The sequence below is a fragment of the Mus caroli genome, chromosome 4 (genome assembly GCF_900094665.2).
Source record: "Mus caroli chromosome 4, CAROLI_EIJ_v1.1, whole genome shotgun sequence".
In the NCBI taxonomy this organism is placed as follows: Eukaryota; Metazoa; Chordata; class Mammalia; order Rodentia; family Muridae; genus Mus; species Mus caroli.
The window spans coordinates 50,222,809-50,243,968 of NC_034573.1; the positions used below are offsets into that span (position 1 = coordinate 50,222,809).

A 21,160-nucleotide genomic window follows, 5' to 3' on the forward strand; every position below is an offset into this window, starting at 1 on the left:
AAATCATCAAGAATTCAAGACACCGGAGATACCTCCATTTTGTATAGGAGAGCTTACTTTTAAGTGAGGCACCGCTTAGGGAGAAACCCTGGCAGGTGTGGGAATGGGTTGTCACCAGTAGAAAGTCATCACACACAGCAAATGACGTGATATTTGATGCGACCTGCAACAGGCAAGAGGCCCACGGGAAGTCAGCTATCATACTCGGAAGCATTACTGTGAGAAAGATAAACCCAAACCAAGCCTACATACCTCAGTGTCATTGATAAAAAAGCGACACCTGTCAGTCAGACCAATGACACATTCCTGCAAAGAAATGAACATGAAATTATAAGCAACTCAATTCACAAGGTCTTAAACCTATCTATGGTCTTTACTGTACAGTTGTAGTGTTGATTCCCTAAGCCTCTGTAATAAGCCTCACACAGTGAATGCACCACCATTCAAACAAGCAAGCCACTCTATCTTATCTTGTCTATTTCATTCGCTTCTTTGACTTCACCCTAAAAGTCTGCTGATCTTCCCATTCTATACCCATTCAGCTCCCGCCTACTTCTCTAGGCAGCAGGAATCACATATTGAACATGATGAACACATCTCTCTGATGATTTAAAAAAAAAAAAAAAATCAATAGATTTACCTCTTTTGGGAGGCAGGAAGGGAGTTCCCACTTAATTACCAGATTAAAAAGATTAAAGGTAGTGATGACATGCTTTTTTGGGTTCTATTTATCTACCACTGTACCAACCCTTATTCCACCCTAATCCCTTCCAACCCAACACCAGATTGGAGAGAAAGAGAGGGAAAATGGGTATAAACTTGCTGATTAGGGCATCAGGTGCCTAGGGGCAAGTCCAATCTTTGTTGTCTCAATATCCAGCAACCAAGCAATAACAATCCAGCAAACACACAGCAGAACGATCAGCAGCAACAACAGAGAGAGCAACAGCATCCACAGCCCCACTGGACGCTTCCCCATTTATACCCTTTCCAGAGTTCCCAGAATTAAACAATTTGCAGCTGGAAAAAACACACTCCCCCAAGAGCATGAGACAATCATAGCTGGCTGCTGGGGACAAACTCAACCAGCCCCATATCCCACACCTGGGATTAAATCAAAATCAGACTCACATAATAGAACTGAGTTTTTAAAGAAACCAAAACTCTCACTACAAAGCAGTGCTTATTTCTTGTCACTCCCAACATCTCTGTTCACCTACGCCAAGTGAAGAGTCTTGCTAAACAGTATAAATATACTCCTGGTTGGGACAGTCATCCCCTCTATTCTGCGCCACCTCAAGTGGGAAGAACAGCAAAAACCACAGTTCAGGGCTCAAGGCGGGGACCCTGAGCCACGATGTACAACAGATGGCTGTGGCCTGCAGCATCTTCTGTGTGCTGCCCCAAGCCTACTCTGCCCATCTTTCTAAACTCAGGAGTTTCTAGTACCTTCTCCTAGGGCCACTCTCCCTTTCTAGGAGCAGCTTCCTCTTCATGTTCAGCACACACACCACTCCCTCCGAGAGGCTTTCTGGAACAGCCGCTATCATAACTATCAGGCTCTAGTTAGCCCCAAACACTGCACTGTTTGCTACCACCACACACTGCTCCTTGCCGTCACTCAACTATCTATAGTAAAAGGTGTGGCGGGTCTCGAGGGTCTCCTCAGTTGGTGGAACTGTTTCAGAGGACTAGGAGGTGTGGCCTTGTTTGAAAAGGTGTGTCAGTGGGGGCAGGTTTGCAGTTTCCAAGCCAAGGCTATTCCCAGTTTGGTGGTTGTCCCAGGATATAAGCTCTCTGCTACTGTCCAGCACCATGCCTGACAGCCTACTGCCATACCCCCACCATCATAGTCATGGATTCTATCACCCTCTGCACTTGTGAGCTTCTGAATTAACTATTTTCTTTTGTAAGTTTCTTTGGTCATGGAGTCTTACCATAGCAACTGAAAAGAAACTAAAACTTGCTTTGTTTTCTGACTGCTGTATCCTATAACTCAGCTCAAGTATAAACTCTAATATTTGTGATGACAACCTGTCAAATATTACTCTTCAGACTGGGTGTTTTCATCATGAGGTATTTCATAAGGTTTTGAGTATTCTATAAACTCGAGGTGAGATTTGCCAATTACATGTATTATCTCCCTTAATTCTCTCCTGAGCTCTCAAGACTGATTTTTCCCTTTTCTCAATAAAGAAGCCTGAGGGCAAGAAAAGAAGATAACTTCCTGTAGTGGAGACCCAGGTCCAGTTCCAAGACCCACACTTTTCTACCCAGTGCCCTCACTCACTAACTGTTCTCCACGATGAGTTTCCCTGCCCTGTGTCTATTCACCTCTCCTCCAATCGTGGCTACTTCCATCTGTGTGCATGGATGAACAAATCGAACAGGAATTCCTTCAGAGTTCTTCCAGGGTTCCACAGCCAGAGAAGGTGACTCTGTTGTAAGATTAACAAATTTAGTTTACAAAAATAGCACATAAGCGCTTTCCTGTTAAGCACTAAAAAGAAAACAAAATGAACAACATCCCCACCAAACCCACCAAAAGAAAAACCAACACCAGAATGCACCAAACACCTTGACTGAGATTTGGATTACTCTACACTCACTAGGATGCTCCAATCAGGAGCTGATTACACCTGCCAACCTACTCTGTGGCATAGCATCATAGGTAATTAGAAGGCTTAGCCACTGGGTGGAGGTGCAACTCAATTATACAGTGCTTGCCGAGCGTGCATGGAGCCCTGGGCTGCAACGCTGGTGTGACAAGCAAGCAAAAACAACCAACAATCAAGTGAAGTCACTCAGCTTTGTGAAGACAAGCATTGCACATTTTCTCTCATATGCAGTCAGTGGACTTCAATAAATAAGTAAATAAAAGGAGGGGGGAGGAGGAGGGAAAAGAGGAAGAGAACTAAAAATAGTTGAAAATAAAAAATCCCCAATAATCAGGTTGTGTTGACAAGATATTCACAAGTATACAGTCTCAAGAATTATTTATTTATAAGTCTCTTTTCCTAAAACTCTGATCCTCACCCCAAAGGTACTTGAGCACCTGGCCATCAGCCAGCTGTACTGCTGATGACTTGGTCTTAGAACAGCAACATAAACCAATGACGACTCCATCCACTGTCACAGACGAACTAAAGCAAAAAAAAAAAAAACAAAATAAAAATAGCAGAGAGGTAAGTATAAGAGATAATCTTTTTTAAAAAAAAAAAAGAGAAATTGCTCTGCTTTTGCTATAGTGAAAGCTATCACTATCCTTTGGAGACACACTGCCTATGTCAATGGAATACATATATTTGCACACACAGATAGCGACAGAGATGGAGAAGGTTACCGTTACTATCATAATCTTCCAGAGCCGGTAAGCTAGCCTAGCTGTGGGAACAGCACTCCTACACAGAGGGCTCTTCCTTATAATGTACTATAGTTTACTGCTTGCCTTCACATATAACTGCATCAGCTATGCCTGGTGGGCCTAGAATTGCTCAGCTACTTAGAAACCAGAAGCAAGAAGGTTCCAAGTTCCAGAGGAGCCTGGGCTACAAAGTGAATTAAATGCCAGCCTGGGCTATTTAGTGAAACTTTGTCTCAAATCTATATAAGTAAGAAGATTGAGGGGTGTTGGAGAGATAATGCAGAGGTTTAGAGCACTAGATGGTATTCCAGAGGACCTACCTAGGTTCGGTTCCCAGCACCCAAATGGTTGATCAAAACCATCTCTAACTCCAGTTCCAGGAAATCTAAAGCCCTCCTCTGGCCTTCATGAGCACCACATATACATGATGCACACACACACTACACACCATAAACAAACATAAACTTTACAAATGGATGTGGGCATAAGACTAAACAGTCAGTCTTCCACTGGAAGCCTGTAACACTCTAGAAGCTTGCCAGAAACTTTCTCTACTACACCTCAGGGCTTGCATGACAAAGAAGTCTCTTCAGTAGTCTGATACTGTTATGTGACCCAGACAAGGTCATGATTCAAACATGCTCAGGCCTAGGGAATGAGGAACCAGAAAAGAAACAGGCTTTCTAGTGGCAAATGAAGCCACACACGGAGAAGACAAGCAACATGTTTAATGTCACTACTTAAAAATAGATGTATTCTGTAGATAAACTTTCTTTAATATATTGGCCATGAGACTTGACCACAGTGATTACCTATTAAAACTAATTATAATGTTTATCACAACTTACACTGTTTTGCCTACCTGGCAGTGTTTACACTCCTTTTCACTACTTGTTGAACAGTTTGATTTATTGTTTAAACATGGCTCAAAACTACATCTAGGCCTCTTGCTTTGTCTAACAAGCTGCTCCTTTTCCCTAATCCTGCACAATGTGTAACTGCATTTCCAATTCAACAAACTGAATACAGGGATGGACCATGATACCTGACATCCAGCTGGCCTTGCTCCTCATCCACCTCAGAATGGGCCACAGTCAAATGGTGAATAATGGACTGTGAGCTGGAGTGACTGTAGCTTATAGCCAGGAAAGTGTCGTCTTCAACCCAGGTGAGAAAGCTCAACTGCAGTGCGTTTACTTCTTCATCTTCTTCATTGTTCCCCAACTGAATCCTGTTTCAAATATTAAAGAACATATTAAAGAGAATAAAGCTTTAAATCATGAAACTTCTAAGACCTTTCCTTAAAGGAAGAATATAGACAAGTCCTTATTATTTGTAGAAACCAAACCTGAGCTCCAGCCCTGAACATCTGTATCAACCACCACCCATAATTCCCTAATATTTAAGGACAGTGGACAGTGCATGCATGAAAGTCTCAAGAATAAAGAAAAATAAAATGCAAATACCAAATACCAGAACCCTCCAAAACAATTTGTCTGACTGGAGAACAACAGATTGTTTTAAGTCAACCTTCTCATGCCCTAAGATCTTTAGATTTGAAGAGTATCTTTCTGAAAATAACTATATAAGAAAACACCACCCATAATTCCCTAATATTTAAGGACAGTGGACAAGGAAACAGAAAGAACAAAGCTGATGGGTGGCAAGAGTGCTGTAGAATGCTGTCCTCTGCATAAGACATGGCTAACACAGGTCCGCAGCAGCAGTGGGGCCCTGTATAGACATCCACAGCCCAGTCTTACTGTGGAGCCACTGGCAGTTGATAGTGACTGCAGCAGGGAGTTACTCTCTTTTGAGGATGTTCCAATAGGAAGGAACCCCACGTTCCAGTGAATGGCTCCATACTCACACATCTATGTACAGCACTAACTGGACTTAGGAAGTTATTTACAAAAAAAGAGATAGGAGGATTAAGTTCGGGGTGAGAAAGGCAAGGCAGGAGTCGGAGAAGGGAAATGGGGGATAGATGATTATATGTCATTGGATGCATGCATGAAAGTCTCAAGAATAAAGAAAAAAACATGCTAATACCAAATACCAGAACCCTCCCAAACAATGTTTGTCTGACTGGAGAACAACAGATTGTTTTAAGTCAACCTTCTCATACCCTAAGATCTTTAGATTTGAAGAGTATCTTTCTGAAATTAACAACGTAAGAAAACTTTCCACTCTTGTGCCTAAGAGAATGAACCACAGCGCCCTCCCAAGACACCAATAACCAACACTCAAACCAGATGCCAGCAGAGGTCAGCCTCAGGAGAGGGGCCCTTCACTAGGTACCTCTCATGAAAACAACTACTAAGGGAGGGACAGCCTCCTTGCTTCTAACACGTACCTGATCTGGGCATCATTTTGTCATTGAATGAAGGAAAATCCTATCCTTGGGGTCCAATGGCAAATCATCAGTAGCCACTCAAAGAGCTGGTCCAGAGCAGGATCTGCCTGCTCAGCCAACTCTCCCTCAACACCGTCCCCACTGCACACAGCTTGGCCAGAGTCCGCAGCACACAGGCATCCCGGCTCTGGTTCTCAGCAGCTCTCTCCCTCCCAATGCCAACCAGTTCTTTCCCAAGGATCAAGATGAAGAAGACCTGTGTACTTAGGACACCTGTTCTGAATGACTAGGTTTTCCTCCTCTTCATTTTTTAAAATCTGTGTAAACTGTGGGTTAGGATCCCATGGGGTCACAATACTGCATGTGAGAACCACAAAAATAAATGAATGAATGAATGAACGAAGGGGTAAGATAGAAAAAAGGAAGGGAGGGAGGGAGAAAAGAAGTGGTAAGATTCTATGTATACCAAAGAACTTGGGCTACTATTTGTTTGTTTGGTTGGTTGGTTTGGTTTTTCAAGACAGGGTTTCTCTGTGTAGCCCTGGCTGTCCTGGAACTCACTTTGTGGACCAGGGTGGCCTTGAACTCAGAAATCCGCCTGCCTCTGCCTCCCAAATGCTGGGATTAAAGGCGTGTGCCACCACGCCTGGCGGGGCTGCTATTTTTATGTGTCATCCTCAACAATACCATTCACCTCCTATGAGTCAGGTCTCTCACTGGCGTCCAGCTCCCAATCAGAACAGACCCTCTCACCTTCTCACCTCCCCAGCACTAGGATTAAATGCACATACATGCCTCCAAGCCTGGACCAAACTCAGGTCCTCATGCCTGCAAGCCAACACTTTGCTAGCTAAGCTACCTCACCAGCTCCAAGAAATTGCTTTAAAATAAGTTTATAGTTATCAGTTAATCTTTAATTTGAACACTATTTTATCTACTTATATACCCACAGTCACCTAGAAGCTACTTAGTAGAAAAGGGGTCATGAATTGAAGAAGGCACCCTGTTCTAAACTGCCTTACTCTTAATCTGAACTGAATCTCTGTCTAGTGATGTCAAACTGGTAAATTTGGATCTGGAGAACTCCTCCCAAGGCCCACAGGTCAGGGCTTGGTCTCTAACCTCTGGACTACTGTAATGAGTGGAGTGATAGGAAGTCGAGGTTTAGGTCACTAGAATAACCTCACTCAAAGAGGCGAGGAGCCTAGTAAGTTCTTTACCCACAGCAAGCATGTGGTGAGTGGGACTCTATCATGTACTATAATCCTGAAGCCCCGTGCCAAAGCAATGGGGCCAACAGGTTATTAAAACCTCAAAAACTGGAGGCAAAATAGACTTTTCCTTCTTAAGTTCACAGGTCTCAAGAAGTTACTGCAGTAGTTTGAAAACTGCCTGATATAGCATAAAATGAAGGAATAGAAACACTTTTAAAACTTATCATGTGACACAGTATGCACACCTTTAATCCTAGTGCTCAGGAGGCAGAAACAGGCGAATTTCTGTGAGTTTGAGGCCAGCTTAGTCTACAAAGCGAGTACCAGGACAGCCAGGACTACAGAGGAAAAACCCTGTCTTGAAAAAACAAAACAAAACCAACAAAACCAAACAAAAACAAATGAACAAACAACCTTAATTAGCATTCTATATGCGGCACCAAAGCATATGCTTGTTTGAAAAGTATGTATTTATTAAATATATGACACATATCTAAGAAACCATTTCTACATTGTTACTTGTACTTGTTCCTATTAATATTGTAACAAGTGTCCGTAGTGATTAAGAACAGGAGCAGACCAAACTTAATAGCATCAAATTCTGGGTTCTGCAGGTAGCAGGTCCAGGATCCTGGGCAAACTGTTACATATCTTCTAATTCTGCCCTCTTATTTGGTGGTGTTCTGAAGCCAATACTTAGGATCTGCAAATGCCTCCAATGGCATTAATCACACTCAGCCATTTGCACTGCTGTTTCCAAGACAGAGTACACTCTGATTTCAATGCTGAGTCTAAAATTCTAACACTCAGGAATTCTTTGATCTGGAATGAGACCAAGATAAACTGACTTGGGTCATCCACATACTATCAACATGGACATGCCATGTATGTAAGGGCCACATACTATCAACATGGACATGCCATGTATGTAAGGGCCACAAAGTCCTGTGCCTTACTGTCTTTATATCCATCTTCCCATGGGAGTCTCCCTAGATAACAAGGTTGCTGTGGGCATAAGAGCCTAGGATGGGACGTGACCCTACCTTCCTTGCCACTGGAATACAGGGTACACAGTAAACGAAGCCTCCCTGCCAAGCTCCGCTGGTGTTCCTACTTCACAGTCCCCACAGTAAAGGCTGGATGAATCCAGGACAAATGATACCTAGCTCCATTCCCAGAGACTCAAACTATTTAGGCACTTACGAGTATCTCTTTTCCAAATGAGGTGTTGTAAGAGGGACTTTAAATCCATTTCCACCCACGGCTCCTAGTTTCACTGTGGAATCCATGTTTGCCTTATCACCTAGAAAACAAAAAATGGAAATATATCATTGCAAACTAGTTCCCCTAATGCCAAGAATGTAGGGTCTTGCAACAAGTGGATTTTTGAAGACAAATGAAGTAATCTAAACTATAATGACATTTCAACCTCATTCCTGAATCTCCACATACATACTTTTCAGGCTCAATCAAAACCTGCTCCCTATTAATACCATGTCAACCCAGTTTTCACTAATAAAAACAACCCTTCAGCAGGGCCAGAGGGAGGGACTGTCTTCCCCACACTACAGATAGTCTCCAATATCCCCAGCCATCTTTCTGCAGCTTCACATCTCCACAGTTCTTAGTATTCCTAAGATAGTTTTGCTGGGCAGTGGTGGTACACAACTTTGATATCAGAGCTTGAGAGAAGTAGTCACATCGCTGTGAGTTTGAGGCCAGCCTCATCTACAGAGTGAATTCCATAGGCCTGGAGAGATGGCTCAGCGGTCCTTAGTTCAATCCCCAGGAATCATATGATTGATGGCTTACAACCATCTGTAATGGGATCCAATGTCCTCTTCTGGTGTGTCTGAAGACAGCTACAGTGTACTCACATACATACATACAAACATACATACATACGAACATACCAATTCAAAATAATTTTAAAAAAAGGAATTCCAGAACAGCCTAGGCTACATGAGAAACCCTGTCTTGCGGGGTGGGGCACCACTCTTTTTCACTGTAGATCTAGTTTCCTGACACAGCAGGTACTATAATCCTCTAAAATAGCCAGAACATTGCACCCTGTTCCAACTCTTTAATGACAACTACCTCATTCAGAACAAGGACCTTCAAGACCCTGAAAGAGCTATTCTCTGTCATCCCTATGCCCCACCCACCCCTCTCTCCTCCTTTGTCTTCCTACAGTCATTGGCTGTCTAGCTGTTTCAAAATGCAACAAAAGACATCACTATAGCTGCTTCTGAATGCTTGGAATACTCCTAGCCACACGTGTGGTCTCCCTCTCAGATTCTCAGCAGGAATGTGGTCAAACACAGAGAAGCCTTCCTTGGGACACCCGCCCCCAACAGTCTACCATCCTACTCACAGTCTTCCTATGTTATGCTATACCAACCTTGCTGCACAACACTTGCCAGACGACATACCATGTGACTCAACAATGAACATGCGAGCATTACTGATTTGAAAGCTGGTTTCACACATGGAAAAAGACTAAAATAGCACTGTACCATGTGGAACCGAAATCAGAGGAGCTGGTGATCTGTCCAGAGAATTCCTATGAAAAGCAGGCTGTTTGCTTAAGAAGGCCTGGTGTGAAAGTAGGAACTCTACTGTGAATTAATTAACTCTGTTATTCTCTTAGCAGCTATGGAGGCTTGTCCTCACTGAAATGCCAACAGGTATTTGAAACAAAGTTACAACTGTCAGGATACAACCACAGAGTCTCACAAAAAACACTAAATGTCCTATTTTCCAGGACACAGGAATATTTGTGGCCACATGTACATGCCTCTATACAGCAGGAAAAGGCTCAGAACACTCCTAGGAGAGTCCTAAGATTGTGTGCAATTGTGTGCAAAGTAAGGAGAAAGCAGGACGATGCCATGCTATCTCAAGAGCTGAATGTCCTTCTTAAGTAATGGACTCTTCAGGATCATCAAGGCAGAGCGAAATGTATAGAAAATGAAGGCCAATTAAATATTATGACGAAATCAAATTGGACTTTTGAATTGACAAACACTGGCTCTGAGATGACACCACATTGTGACTTGCTTCTGTTTGGGAACAGGGACTGACTGAGCTCCTGGATCACTGTTTCCACTTACCACACTTGTAGACAGAAATCTGGTTACTGGCGTCGAGGACAGCAAGGTCATTTCCAAGGTGAGCAGAGAATATGACTTGATTCACTGGATGTGGTATCAGCAGCCGGTAGGTACACATGGGAGGTGGGACCACGGTCTGCCGGAAGACTGTTACCAACACCCTGTCTACACAATGAAAAGGAGGATTAGCCAATGCAGGTATTCAATGTGAAAAGCAGGCAGTAAGCATAGCTCTTCAAAATCACTTCTGGTATTTCCTCATTAATAAATTTAAAAACAGTACAGGCATGAGGATCTCTGTGTGCACGTAGCTAATGTGGCCCCTACACCTACAGTGCACTTGGAAGGTTCAGGTGCCAGGGATTGGGGCAAAAAGACAAAGAGGTCAAAGTTTCAGCTTTAAACCTGGGTTTGTAAGGAAGAGAGACTTAAACTAGGATAGCCAAAACGTAAGGGCTGCAATTAGGAGGCTGAGGCAGGAGGGCTACCATGAGTTCAAGAAGGCTGATCTATAAAGGACTACCAGGATATATGCCAAAACTCCACCTAAAAAAGACCTCCAACACACACATTTAAAAAGCACTTTTCTATATATAAATTAATAATTAAGGTGTGACTAAATTCTCTGTACAGAACATGATTACAGGAGTCAGTATTAAAAGCACTGCACAGAACACTGAGCGCCAAGAGCATCTATCGGCTATCAGCAAACTATCTCTGGCTATTTCATTCTGCAATCTATCGCCCCACCACTGATCCTACACCTAATTAAAAACACCAATCGTCCTCACAAGAGAGGTAAATGTCTAGGATTTAACTAAGCATCCTGAAAAATGAGGTACTTTATAGTCCTTAAACAAAACACAAAGCCACACTGTGGAGTGTACAGTCAACACAAGTCTAACAGACCCCACTACTCTATCATGGCTCCACTTTTCCCTGCAAAAGGAGAAAAGTGCCAGTCTTCAAGTTCGAAGGCCAGATAGATTAGTCAATGTGTAAGACTATAAATAAAGTTCAATAGGGAGTTGGGGTGGGGTGGAACTGGGGTTTTCAGTACAGTACATATTCTATACAATGACGCTTCCAATCATCAAAGACATCAAACAAACCAAACAACCAAAATGAAGATTTATTCACTGTTCTGATTAAACCAGCCTATCTGCAGGCACTGGGTCAAGACCTGCATGTTCATGGACACACTTCACAGCAACTTACTTCCATCAATAACAGCCACATTTGCCAAGTCATTGGCACTATTCCCAGAGCTCCGATCAGTGGTCCAGTGCCAGTCACAGCATAGATACCGCCAGCCCTGACAGAGAACATGGAGTCGACACGGTGTCACCGGGTCCCACAGCAGAGACACAATCTGGTTCTTCCCAGTGGTGCTGAAGGGCAGGCTTTGCTTCAGATACCAGTGATAGTTCCCCACCGTCCAGAGCTGGACTGTGTGTGGAGGGAAGGGAAGGAAAGGCCATCAGAGACTGGAGACCAAGCTGCAGACCATTTGCAAAAGGGGAACAGGTGCAATTTTTATATTTTTTCAAGAATTTTTCTTCTTTTTTGGTCTCCCTAAAATATTAATTGTATAATAATCAATGTCAAAAGATGTGAATTTCAGCCGGGCGTGGTGGCGCACGCCTTTAATCCCAGCACTCGGGAGGCAGAGGCAGGCGGATTTCTGAGTTCGAGGCCAGCCTGGTCTACAAAGTGAGTTCCAGGACAGCCAGGGCTATACAGAGAAACCGTCTCGAAAAACCACAAACAAAACAAAACAAAAAGATGTGAATTTCCTATGAAGACAAAATGTCACATACCAATATGTCAGAAGCACGTTTATTTTCACCTCTACCTTAAATTTGTGCTTATGAAAGCTAAGAAGTATTTCACCATGTTTCCTGCATGCAAAGTTGGGCAGAAGATAACCAGACTAAATGCACAGCTATGCTCGACATGGGAGGAACAGCCTGAGAAATGTGACATCCAACATCCATAGGTCTCATCTAGTGCAAGCATTACAAAGGCTCCTCACACAGACAGGGCCTAACATGTAGTCTGCTGTGAACAATGTCCTTCTGTGCATATGACTGCACCAAGGACTCTGTGGTAAGCTGGGCATAAGATACCTGTCTTATTGTGGGTTCTTTGCAAGCAGTTTTGTCCCAGGCTATCCCGTAATAAACAATACTCAGCTGCCTGGAGATTAATACACACACCCTCAACCATCCCAACTATGCCCAAGTGGACTTTATCAATAGAAAACACATATAAATTAAGATTTTTAACTCCATGAAATAATTTAACTTCCCCACTAATGCCTAACTTACTGTGATCACAGAAAATCACACCTAGCCCTTGAATCACAATATTACATTATATCTGTGTGGCCATTGGCTGGCACTGTGAGAACTCATATATACTTTTGTTATCCTGTGTCTGTTACAGTCAATGCATTCTATATATTAATCACTGGTATTTGAGTGGTTGCATATTAAAACCACCGGGAAGTTTGGGCCTGTTTGGTTTGGTAATTTTTATAAGGCCCTGATTAAATCCTGAACACAACCTAAAATAGCTATTTTATATATATACATATATATATATATATATATATATATATATACACACACACACACACACACACACACACACACACACACATACACATACATATACATATATTATCCCAAAACAATGAATCCGATTCTGAGATGAAGCCTGTGTTTCATTATTTTTATTAAAGGTTTAGCCAGGTTAAGAATTATTAAAGTGAATGAATGAATGAACAAACTATTCAATATTTTCCAGATTTAAAAGTTCTACTGATTAATGAATTTGAAAAACACTTAGAACCAAAAAAACAAACAAACAAACAAACAAAAAACCAGTCTGTATCAATGGGGGTAAGAAAGACAGGGAGAAATGCTGTAATTAAAATACAATATCAAAACAAAACAAAACGCAGCATGTATCAGCCAGACATGGTGGGACACAACTCCAATCCCAGCACTCTGGAGGCCGAGACAGGCAGATCTCTGGGAGTTTGAGACCAGCCAGGCCTAAGGAAACATTATATATTGCATTAGTATTAGAGCTACCCCCCTCCTCATTACTTTACTTCTTCCTTAAAACCTTAAGCAGGGCTGGGGGTTGGCTTAGTGACAGAAGGCTTGCCTAGTAAGACTAAGACCTGGGCTAGTTACCTGGAGGTAACAAAGAAAGAAGAGACAACAGACATAATCCTAAGTGCATACTCAAAGATACACACCGACAGATCATAAAACCTACAAGAGCCCTTCTCATGGGAAACCGAAATCCACTCACTTCTACACTTTCATTTTCTGCACTGATGACTGTGGTTTCAGGGTGTCTCTGCTCTGCTAGATGCTGCTCTCAGAGCCTTTAAATGAAATGATTACCATGATGCATGAAAGCCTTAAAAGCAGAGCCAGGGTTCCAGGAGAGAAAGAACAGTCTCAATACCACCACACAAAAATCCCACCTGAACTTACAGCCTGCCGTAGAAATTTCAAATGTGCCACCTGACACGCACATGAGCCAACTCCTTAACACAGTGCCAGCCACAACTTCTTCTCCCCTCCTGTATCTATATCCTACTGGTTCTGCTTCCCTAGAGAACTCTGCATAGTTCATGACTGAAACCCTCAGAGATCCAAACCTACCCCTTCCCCACCAGCATCCACCTACTTCAGCTACAGTGTTTTCACCGAAGGCCTGAGGAAGGAGAAGGGAAACCCCACAAACTGTCATACCATAGCTTTTCAGAGTGGCACTGTCTTCCTTTGGGAGGTCTTCTAGCCATACAGCAAGCACTGAGGAATCTGCATTCCACAGCAAGTCATTTACCTGGTAGGGACAAAAGTCACACTGACCTTCAGTTGGCTGTCTACTTCAGACTCTTGAGGATAGCTGAATTCCCTGCACCCATAAACCAAATAACCCTGGAGCTGATCTCCAGCTTATGTCACTAATTTCTAGTTGTTAAACCAATCTGCAAAATTGGTACTTTAAAAAGGACTTAAAACATGCATTGTGCTTAAAGATTTATATACAAATGTAACACAAAGCAAAATAATTTTTAGAAAAATCAAGAAATCTGACTATTAGATATTATTATATAAAATACATTATCTTAATTTTATATATTATATTAACACTTAATATTAATTAAGGTACAATATAAATAAGAAAAATGGTTCCATAAAACAAACACTTAAAATTTTACACAAGAAACATTATCCTAAATAATTTTACACAGAATTAAAGATTTCCTGTGTCTCCGCCCAGGACTTCAATGGCACATAAGCTGCTTCATGTTTAAATATCGAACATCAGGAAAGTTAGTCACTAGAGCAAACAGCAAGAGCAGCATTTCTATTCTCTGCTCTGAGAGTCAGAAGCCAGCCTTTCCACCCGGTGGTAGCGTCTGTTGCCAACCTCTGTGAGACACAAACTTCTGCAACTAAGGAAAGCACTCTAATTGGATGACAAAGAACTCCGACCCCTACCTTAACTTCATCTTTTAAGAAAGGAAGTGTAAAATGCCCATGAAGAAGTCCATTTTTCTCAAAAAACACAACATCTTGCTGGTTGGGTTTATCTTGAGTAGACGCAATCAAACTGCCTGAGGGTCTTAAAGCAGAACCTAAGTTAGAATAGTCAAAAACGCTCATCCTGCAGGCCCAGAGATTTAGACAAGAGATTTTATTTTTTTTTCCCCAGAAGAAAAATTTAATTGAAATCCTTTTTTCCAGTAAGGTAGGGGTGTGTGTGTGTGTGTGTGTGTGTGTGTGTGTGTGTGGTATTTGTTGTGTGCATATTGTTGTCTGTGATGTTGGTTCCAAGGAAGTGTTAAGCCCACCATTTGTTTACTAGTACTGGCAAGTAGTTCAACCCAGCATGTAAGAGAAAAAGATGTCCCTTCCTAACTAGTTCCAAGGCACCATTTGCAGGTTTTCTGATTTCAACTGCAACTGAACTATTAAAAACAAACTACATTTTCCTACAACATTTCAAGCATAATATTCTCAGTAATTCTCTTCGTTTCAGTTATAACTTCACAAATGTTGGGAAGAGATGCTAATGTTTTCTCCTGAAACGTCATCTATATCATCCACCTGCCTCATTCCTATTCTCCCCAACCTGTTAATTCAAACACCTAGGCAACACCCAGTCCTACTAACACTGGTGGCAAGCAAGAAGTATGCAACCTAGAGGCTACTGGCACTGCATATAACAGCTGCTGCTGTGATAGGGCCATTTATTCTCTTTGTCTCTATGTGCAGTTAAATGACAGGTAAGTTGTGGTCTGCACAGAGCAGTGAATCAAAGAAGCAAAGAGAAGGCAGATGCAGAATGTAGCCTGCAGGTTTCTTAGCCAGCAGACCACCTGCTATGGGAATCTGTCTGGAGGAAAGCACCTTTTACCCTGTCTCACAGAAATCCCTTTGTCCAACAGAGCATCAAACACTAGGACTTTTAACAGTCACACTCCCTTCTGTTTCCCACAACAGCCTTATGTACAACCATAACCTTTAAAGAATTAGAGATGCAACCTGTATCAGGTCTTAGAAAAAGGGAATCTATGAAGAATCCAGGATCTAGGTGAATTCGGGAGGGAAAGCAGGAAGAGTCCCAGACTTTTATGCTCACTCACTTCCAAGCCAGGGCGGGCCCCAGTCCTGGCACAGACTCACTGGTTGACTGCAAGGCAAACTCTCGGTTCCATACTCGGATCTTCCGAGCCTCTGCAAAGGAGGTAAACAGACACAGCACTTAAAATACTATGGTAACTCTCACATACTACCTCCCGACCAGTCAAATCTGCATTTAGTGACCAGACAGCCTCAAAGCATTCTTTTAATTCCGAAGTCATTAACATCTAAAGCAGCACTTCTTTCCACTCCAGATCCTGGCGGCATCTCTAATTCTTTACAGGTTATAGTTGTGTAGTCTACTCAAGGAAAAAAACTTCTCCAGATTTTAATGTAGGTAAATTTTTAAGTTTAATTTATTTCCATACCTGTTTGTCGACAAACAACACTCACAGCAAAATATTGCCCATCCCCACGCCAGGTAATGTGTGGTCTGTGGTCGTCCCAGGGCAAGGCATTCTCAGGCTGAAGAGAAACACCAGTGTTACTAGGGAATCAACTCTCCCACATCAAACAACCCCTGGCCACCAAATACTCATCTTCTATATAATGCTGAAGCTATACAAAACCAGCATCAGAGACTCTCCAGGGACCCTTCTAGAAGGGCTCTTAGTCCTAGACATCAAGAATAACTTAAAAATAAAATAAGCACAGCCTTCCTTCTTTGCACACTAGAAATGCTACAAATACAGGTATTAAATGTAATAAGCTAAGGAATAGGTTAGGGATCTATGACAAGGAAACAAGCGTCTGTCCAAATGTAAACAGCCCTATTTCAGGACAGGACATAGAATAAAGACACTGGGGAAAGTGGGTAGAGAAGGGCCAGAAGCAGTAGCTGCAGCAGCACTCAGGTAAAGCAGTTCTGCCCTCTGCAGCAGGCCAAAGAAGGGTCTCCAGTGCCTCCTGCATCCCAATCCAGAGCCAGGAAGCAGCTAAGCCTATGGGTGATGGGTGGGAGAAAGGGGAGCACCAGAGCACACTCCACATTCCAGTGGTTGCTCCACTGCAAAACACTGCTAGCTCTGCTCAGCCACAGACTAGGCTGGCTAGACTATACTGCAGCTTACTAAGATACTGTTCTTTGGCATACAACACATACTTCCTCTAGTGAAAGGTTGTTGTGTAACTATTTCCTCCAGAAAGAAATAATTCTTCTTATAGGGAAGCGCCTTCAGCAGGAAGGTAAAAACTCAAAATAGCTTCAGGAAGTCCCTGAAAATTATCAGATTCACTAGACCCCCTCCCTGACGGGTAAGCAGTAAAAGCTGAGAGTCTCTCTCAAATAAGCCAAGCTACAAAGAAGATTCTGAGAGCAGCCCAGCTGCCTGGGAAATCAGAAAGCAGCTGGGCTGCCTAGAAGAGGTTCAGACTAGATTCACTTGGAATGGATGCTCTCCAACATGTTGAGCTACCTGCTGACTCTCCAGTGTGTTCCTGGTTTCCCAGCTTTTGTGAGCTATCATGCATGCTGGGGTGCACCTTGGTAATGCAGCTATCTCTGAGTCATTTCTGCTCCTGTAAGTACCCCTTACCCATAATCTTGTATGAAACCCAATAAAACTCATTGGTTCACCACGTTGGACTTTGGTGCTATCTGTACTTTAGTCTACCGTGGGATTCTCATCTTGCAGACTATGTCTCACACAGACTGCAGCATGTGTAAATTCTTATGTTTTAATTAGTGAGAGAACTTATTCAAGAAAGCAAGAAAACATAAAACAACTTTACTGAGCCCAGCAAGGCGCCAGTAGTGCATCAAAACACCATAGCCAGATACCAGATACAAGATCATTCCTATGAGTACTGCTTCTGAATATGCAATGGGTTTCTACCCTTTTCTGAAACTGACAACTTCTGAGTCAAGACCAGGCCTTTAGGATAAATGAAAGTAATGAGCAAAAGTTACTGTAGACTACTGGACAATAAATGAGACTGGGCGCGGTCCATAAGAAAAAAAACTATCTCTCATGGGTGACTCACTTCCTGAGGACACCTATCAGCTACCACCTTAAGACAATAGAAGAGATACACTAGTCAGGCAGTGCTCCAGCACATGCAGAACTGAGCGCACATCATCCCGCCTTACCAACTGCACTGGAAAGGCTGTTGGCCTGCCTTCTGAGCCGTGGAACTGCGTCTGCTTACTGCCCCATCCAACAGTGACAAACTTGCCTACAGTTTTTCAAGAACAAGAAGACAAATAATAAGCAGAGGAACTGAAATCAAAGCACTTTCATTCATTCTTCATGAAGACAGTCACTGACAACTCAGGAAGCTGAGCATCAGCCGTTAGGTTACAAACTGGGCCTCCAAATGACCTGCAGCAATGGTCCCAGCAGGACGTGAAAGGCCCTTTCCCTGGAAAGCCTGACTCAAGTCAGAAATCTGAACAAATATGAAGAGTTTCTAAAACGTGTCCACAAAGCACATAACTCAAGATAATAGCCAGGAATGCAGTTCTGATTTTTGGCTTTAAACCAACCAGCTAAGCTTTCTGCTGGTGGTGAAAGGGGCTTTACGTCACCAAATACAGTTCCTGGTGTAGACTTCTCTGAAATCCCACAGTAACAGTGCCCAAAACCAGAACACAGGCTTCCTGCACTCTCGGCTGCTCTCCCTAAGCTACACTACTTCTCTTATACAAAATACAGTGGCAATGATCCAGAGCCAGCACAGACTTTCTGCTCCTAGAGGCAGACATGGCATTCATCCACAGGAGGCAACAGAAAGATGGTCCTGACACTATCCAGGACCAAGACTTCCCTCTTGCCACTAATTCTGAAGCAGACTACCTACAATTCAATAAATTATGGCTCAACACAGCCATTTCTAGTCTGCTTGCATGATGCATGTCCAAGTGCGATACACCCTCCAAGGACACTCTGCCACCACACATGAAGTGTGGTGGCTACTGCTGCCCTCAGCCTTGAGCTTCTCCGATGGGTCCCCAAGAGGACCAGAGGACCAGAGTTAAATAAGAGAAGTTTCCCTCCCAGTCAGACCCGATAGTGAGTGATGGGCTCACAGCAGGGATTTGCACACTGGAGCCTATGTCTGCCCTCACAAAGAAACTTAAAGCACAAACTTAAACTATCTTTCCTCTAATTTACTGCAAGGTTTTAAAAAAAAGAAAAAAAAAAAAAAACCCAACAAAACAAAACTCTAGTTGATCTAAAACTGATCTAGCCTAGCTGGAAGGAAAAGAACACTGCCTTCTAACTGCCCCTACTCCTTTCTTGTGGCCCACTAATACACTGTACTCTAAACATGCTCCCCTTATTCTAACCTCACTAATTCTTTCCCTGTAATTCTAGTGATATCCAGGAGACCTCATGGAGAGATCTCCATTCACCAGAACACCGAGAAAGCTTCCTGTCAGAGCTGAAGGGAGATTAGTGGCATGTCTGTAAAGAACTGAGATGAACTTTCGGCTTATGACAACGAATGTTATGAGTAAGAAAATGGGTAAAACGGGTCACAGAATGTTTCCAAGAAACGCTTACCTTCTCCAAAATCATCCTGGTGGATCTGCTCCTCTGCGATCACTTCAAAGTCTTTTGTCATCATAATCAGGGTCTGTTGAGCTTAGGAGTTCATGTAACAAATCAGTCATTCCCATTGGCTGGGGCACCAGAAGCCACTGAGCCAGAACAAGGAGCCCCAGGTAGAAGAGGTAGACAGATGCATGCACACATAATGCCCTGAAACACAAGCTCCGAGCAGGCCAGCCTCCAGATGCTTTTCCTTAGCTACTGACTGCATAAATTCAACATCAAAGTCCCCAGGGCCCTCCTCTACTGCTTTAAAGATTGCTAGTTTTCTAAGACATTTCTATAGCTATAAACTGAATTCATCTGGAATAAAGCATCTCAGGGGAAAAGGAAACCAGGCGTATAGAAGAGCTGTGAGGAACGTGTTTATTGGACAACAGAGCTTGATGCCTAAAGCTGCCCAGTGCAGACTCCTGCAGGCTGTCCTATGATCTCCGCATCCACACCCACTGCCTGGAGTTATTACAGAGGTCCCAAATTAGTCAATGAGTCTCAGAGCAAGGAGAGTCAAGAGGCTCTAGAAAGGTTCTGTGAAGGTGTCTCAGAGGATGGAAAGAGGCCCATGAGTGTGACTTAGAGCTTTAAACTCAACTGCAACATTCTCTCTCTCTCTCTCTCTCTCTCTCTCTCTCTCTCTCTCTCTCTCNCNCNCACACACACACACACACACACACACACACACACACCCTGGTCTTAGAGTAGGTTAAGGCAAGCCCTGCTCACACTGACTGCCAAACTCAGCAGATTCCTCAGCTCTCCAACCCCACTCTCATTCCCAAAGACCACAAAGCTGCACAAACAACTCAGGGTGCTAACAGCGAGGCAAGCGTTAAGAATACACTACCTTAACATTACAGTCAGCTATGATCATTCCAAGACTTGTGAAACTTGAGAAGTCTATATGAATTAGGAGCAAGTTTTACAAAGTCAGTTAGGCACCAGTGCAAAGCTTACCTGTGGCAAGAAGCAGCAGTTCTTGATCAGGACTCCAGCTCATGACAGAGATACCACTGGCCACACTCCCAACACATTCCAGCTGCATCAGAGAAAACCAAAAGGGATTGAGAACACCATTTTCTCAATAAAGGTTTACTATGGACTCCATCAAACAATCAAAACTTAAACACACAAAGGTGGCAGATCTACCAGGCTGCTTTCTGGAACAACTGTTGAGGCAGGAGATGCAAAATTAGCGTAGTAAACAGGAGGACATAAAACAATGACTCTATGAAAGACTTAGTTACTAGTAAGGTCCCTGGGAAATGAAGTGAGTCGTAGAACAAGCAAAGGCTTGGGGAGTTCTGTGAAGGTCTCAAAGGTCAGCAGTAGGGCCAGGAGAGAACCATCGAGGAACCAACGTGGAGGCTCCAAGGCTTAAAGAAGGATTAAAACTCAAAGGCAAGGAGATCCTGAGGAACACACAAACATGGCATGAGGACAAAGGTGAAAGGGTATTTGGGGAACATCGACTGGTCTTATCAGGCAACAAGGACATGGATTCTGTCTTGTGACAGTGAGAAGCCACAAATGGGAGATAAAATGGACTAGGGCTGGCTCAAGAATCAGGAGACAATTTGGATGGAAAATTCTAACTTTTAAATGTGAGCAATACCAGTTAACTTATATATGATAGACTTTGACAATTCTCAGCATGAATGAAGAGTAAAGTTTGTTAACACATTCAAAGAAATGCTGAGGAGTGAAGGTGCCACAGACTGTGACGGTCGAGCTCCATCTGGGAACTTGACAGAGCTACTTAAGCTTTCTAAGCCTCAAGCACTTCTAAACATGAGAAAGGACAAGCTACCTAACAAGAGCATAGTAGGGAGTAAATAAAAGTTTGCGTTAAAAAAAAGAATGTAGGGGGCTGGTGAGATGGCT

General features: G+C 43.0%; 1 protein-coding gene across 1 annotated transcript in view; it reads right to left on the reverse strand.

The window, feature by feature from the left end:
- The window catches only part of Elp1 (elongator complex protein 1), a 35,574-nt gene that overhangs the window by 9,334 nt on the left and 5,080 nt on the right, over positions 1 to 21,160 (reverse strand). Inside the window, exons 4-18 of the mRNA XM_021161195.2 lie at positions 20,234 to 20,315; positions 19,232 to 19,312; positions 17,815 to 17,900; positions 16,094 to 16,190; positions 15,728 to 15,818; positions 14,580 to 14,703; positions 13,824 to 13,917; positions 11,266 to 11,496; positions 10,048 to 10,212; positions 8,138 to 8,237; positions 4,410 to 4,595; positions 3,037 to 3,143; positions 2,335 to 2,438; positions 253 to 306; positions 58 to 163 (exon numbers count right to left, since the gene is read on the reverse strand). Of these exons, the coding sequence (XP_021016854.1) occupies positions 58 to 163; positions 253 to 306; positions 2,335 to 2,438; positions 3,037 to 3,143; positions 4,410 to 4,595; positions 8,138 to 8,237; positions 10,048 to 10,212; positions 11,266 to 11,496; positions 13,824 to 13,917; positions 14,580 to 14,703; positions 15,728 to 15,818; positions 16,094 to 16,190; positions 17,815 to 17,900; positions 19,232 to 19,312; positions 20,234 to 20,315 (1,708 nt within the window). The remainder of the gene's footprint in view (positions 1 to 57; positions 164 to 252; positions 307 to 2,334; positions 2,439 to 3,036; positions 3,144 to 4,409; positions 4,596 to 8,137; positions 8,238 to 10,047; positions 10,213 to 11,265; positions 11,497 to 13,823; positions 13,918 to 14,579; positions 14,704 to 15,727; positions 15,819 to 16,093; positions 16,191 to 17,814; positions 17,901 to 19,231; positions 19,313 to 20,233; positions 20,316 to 21,160) is intronic.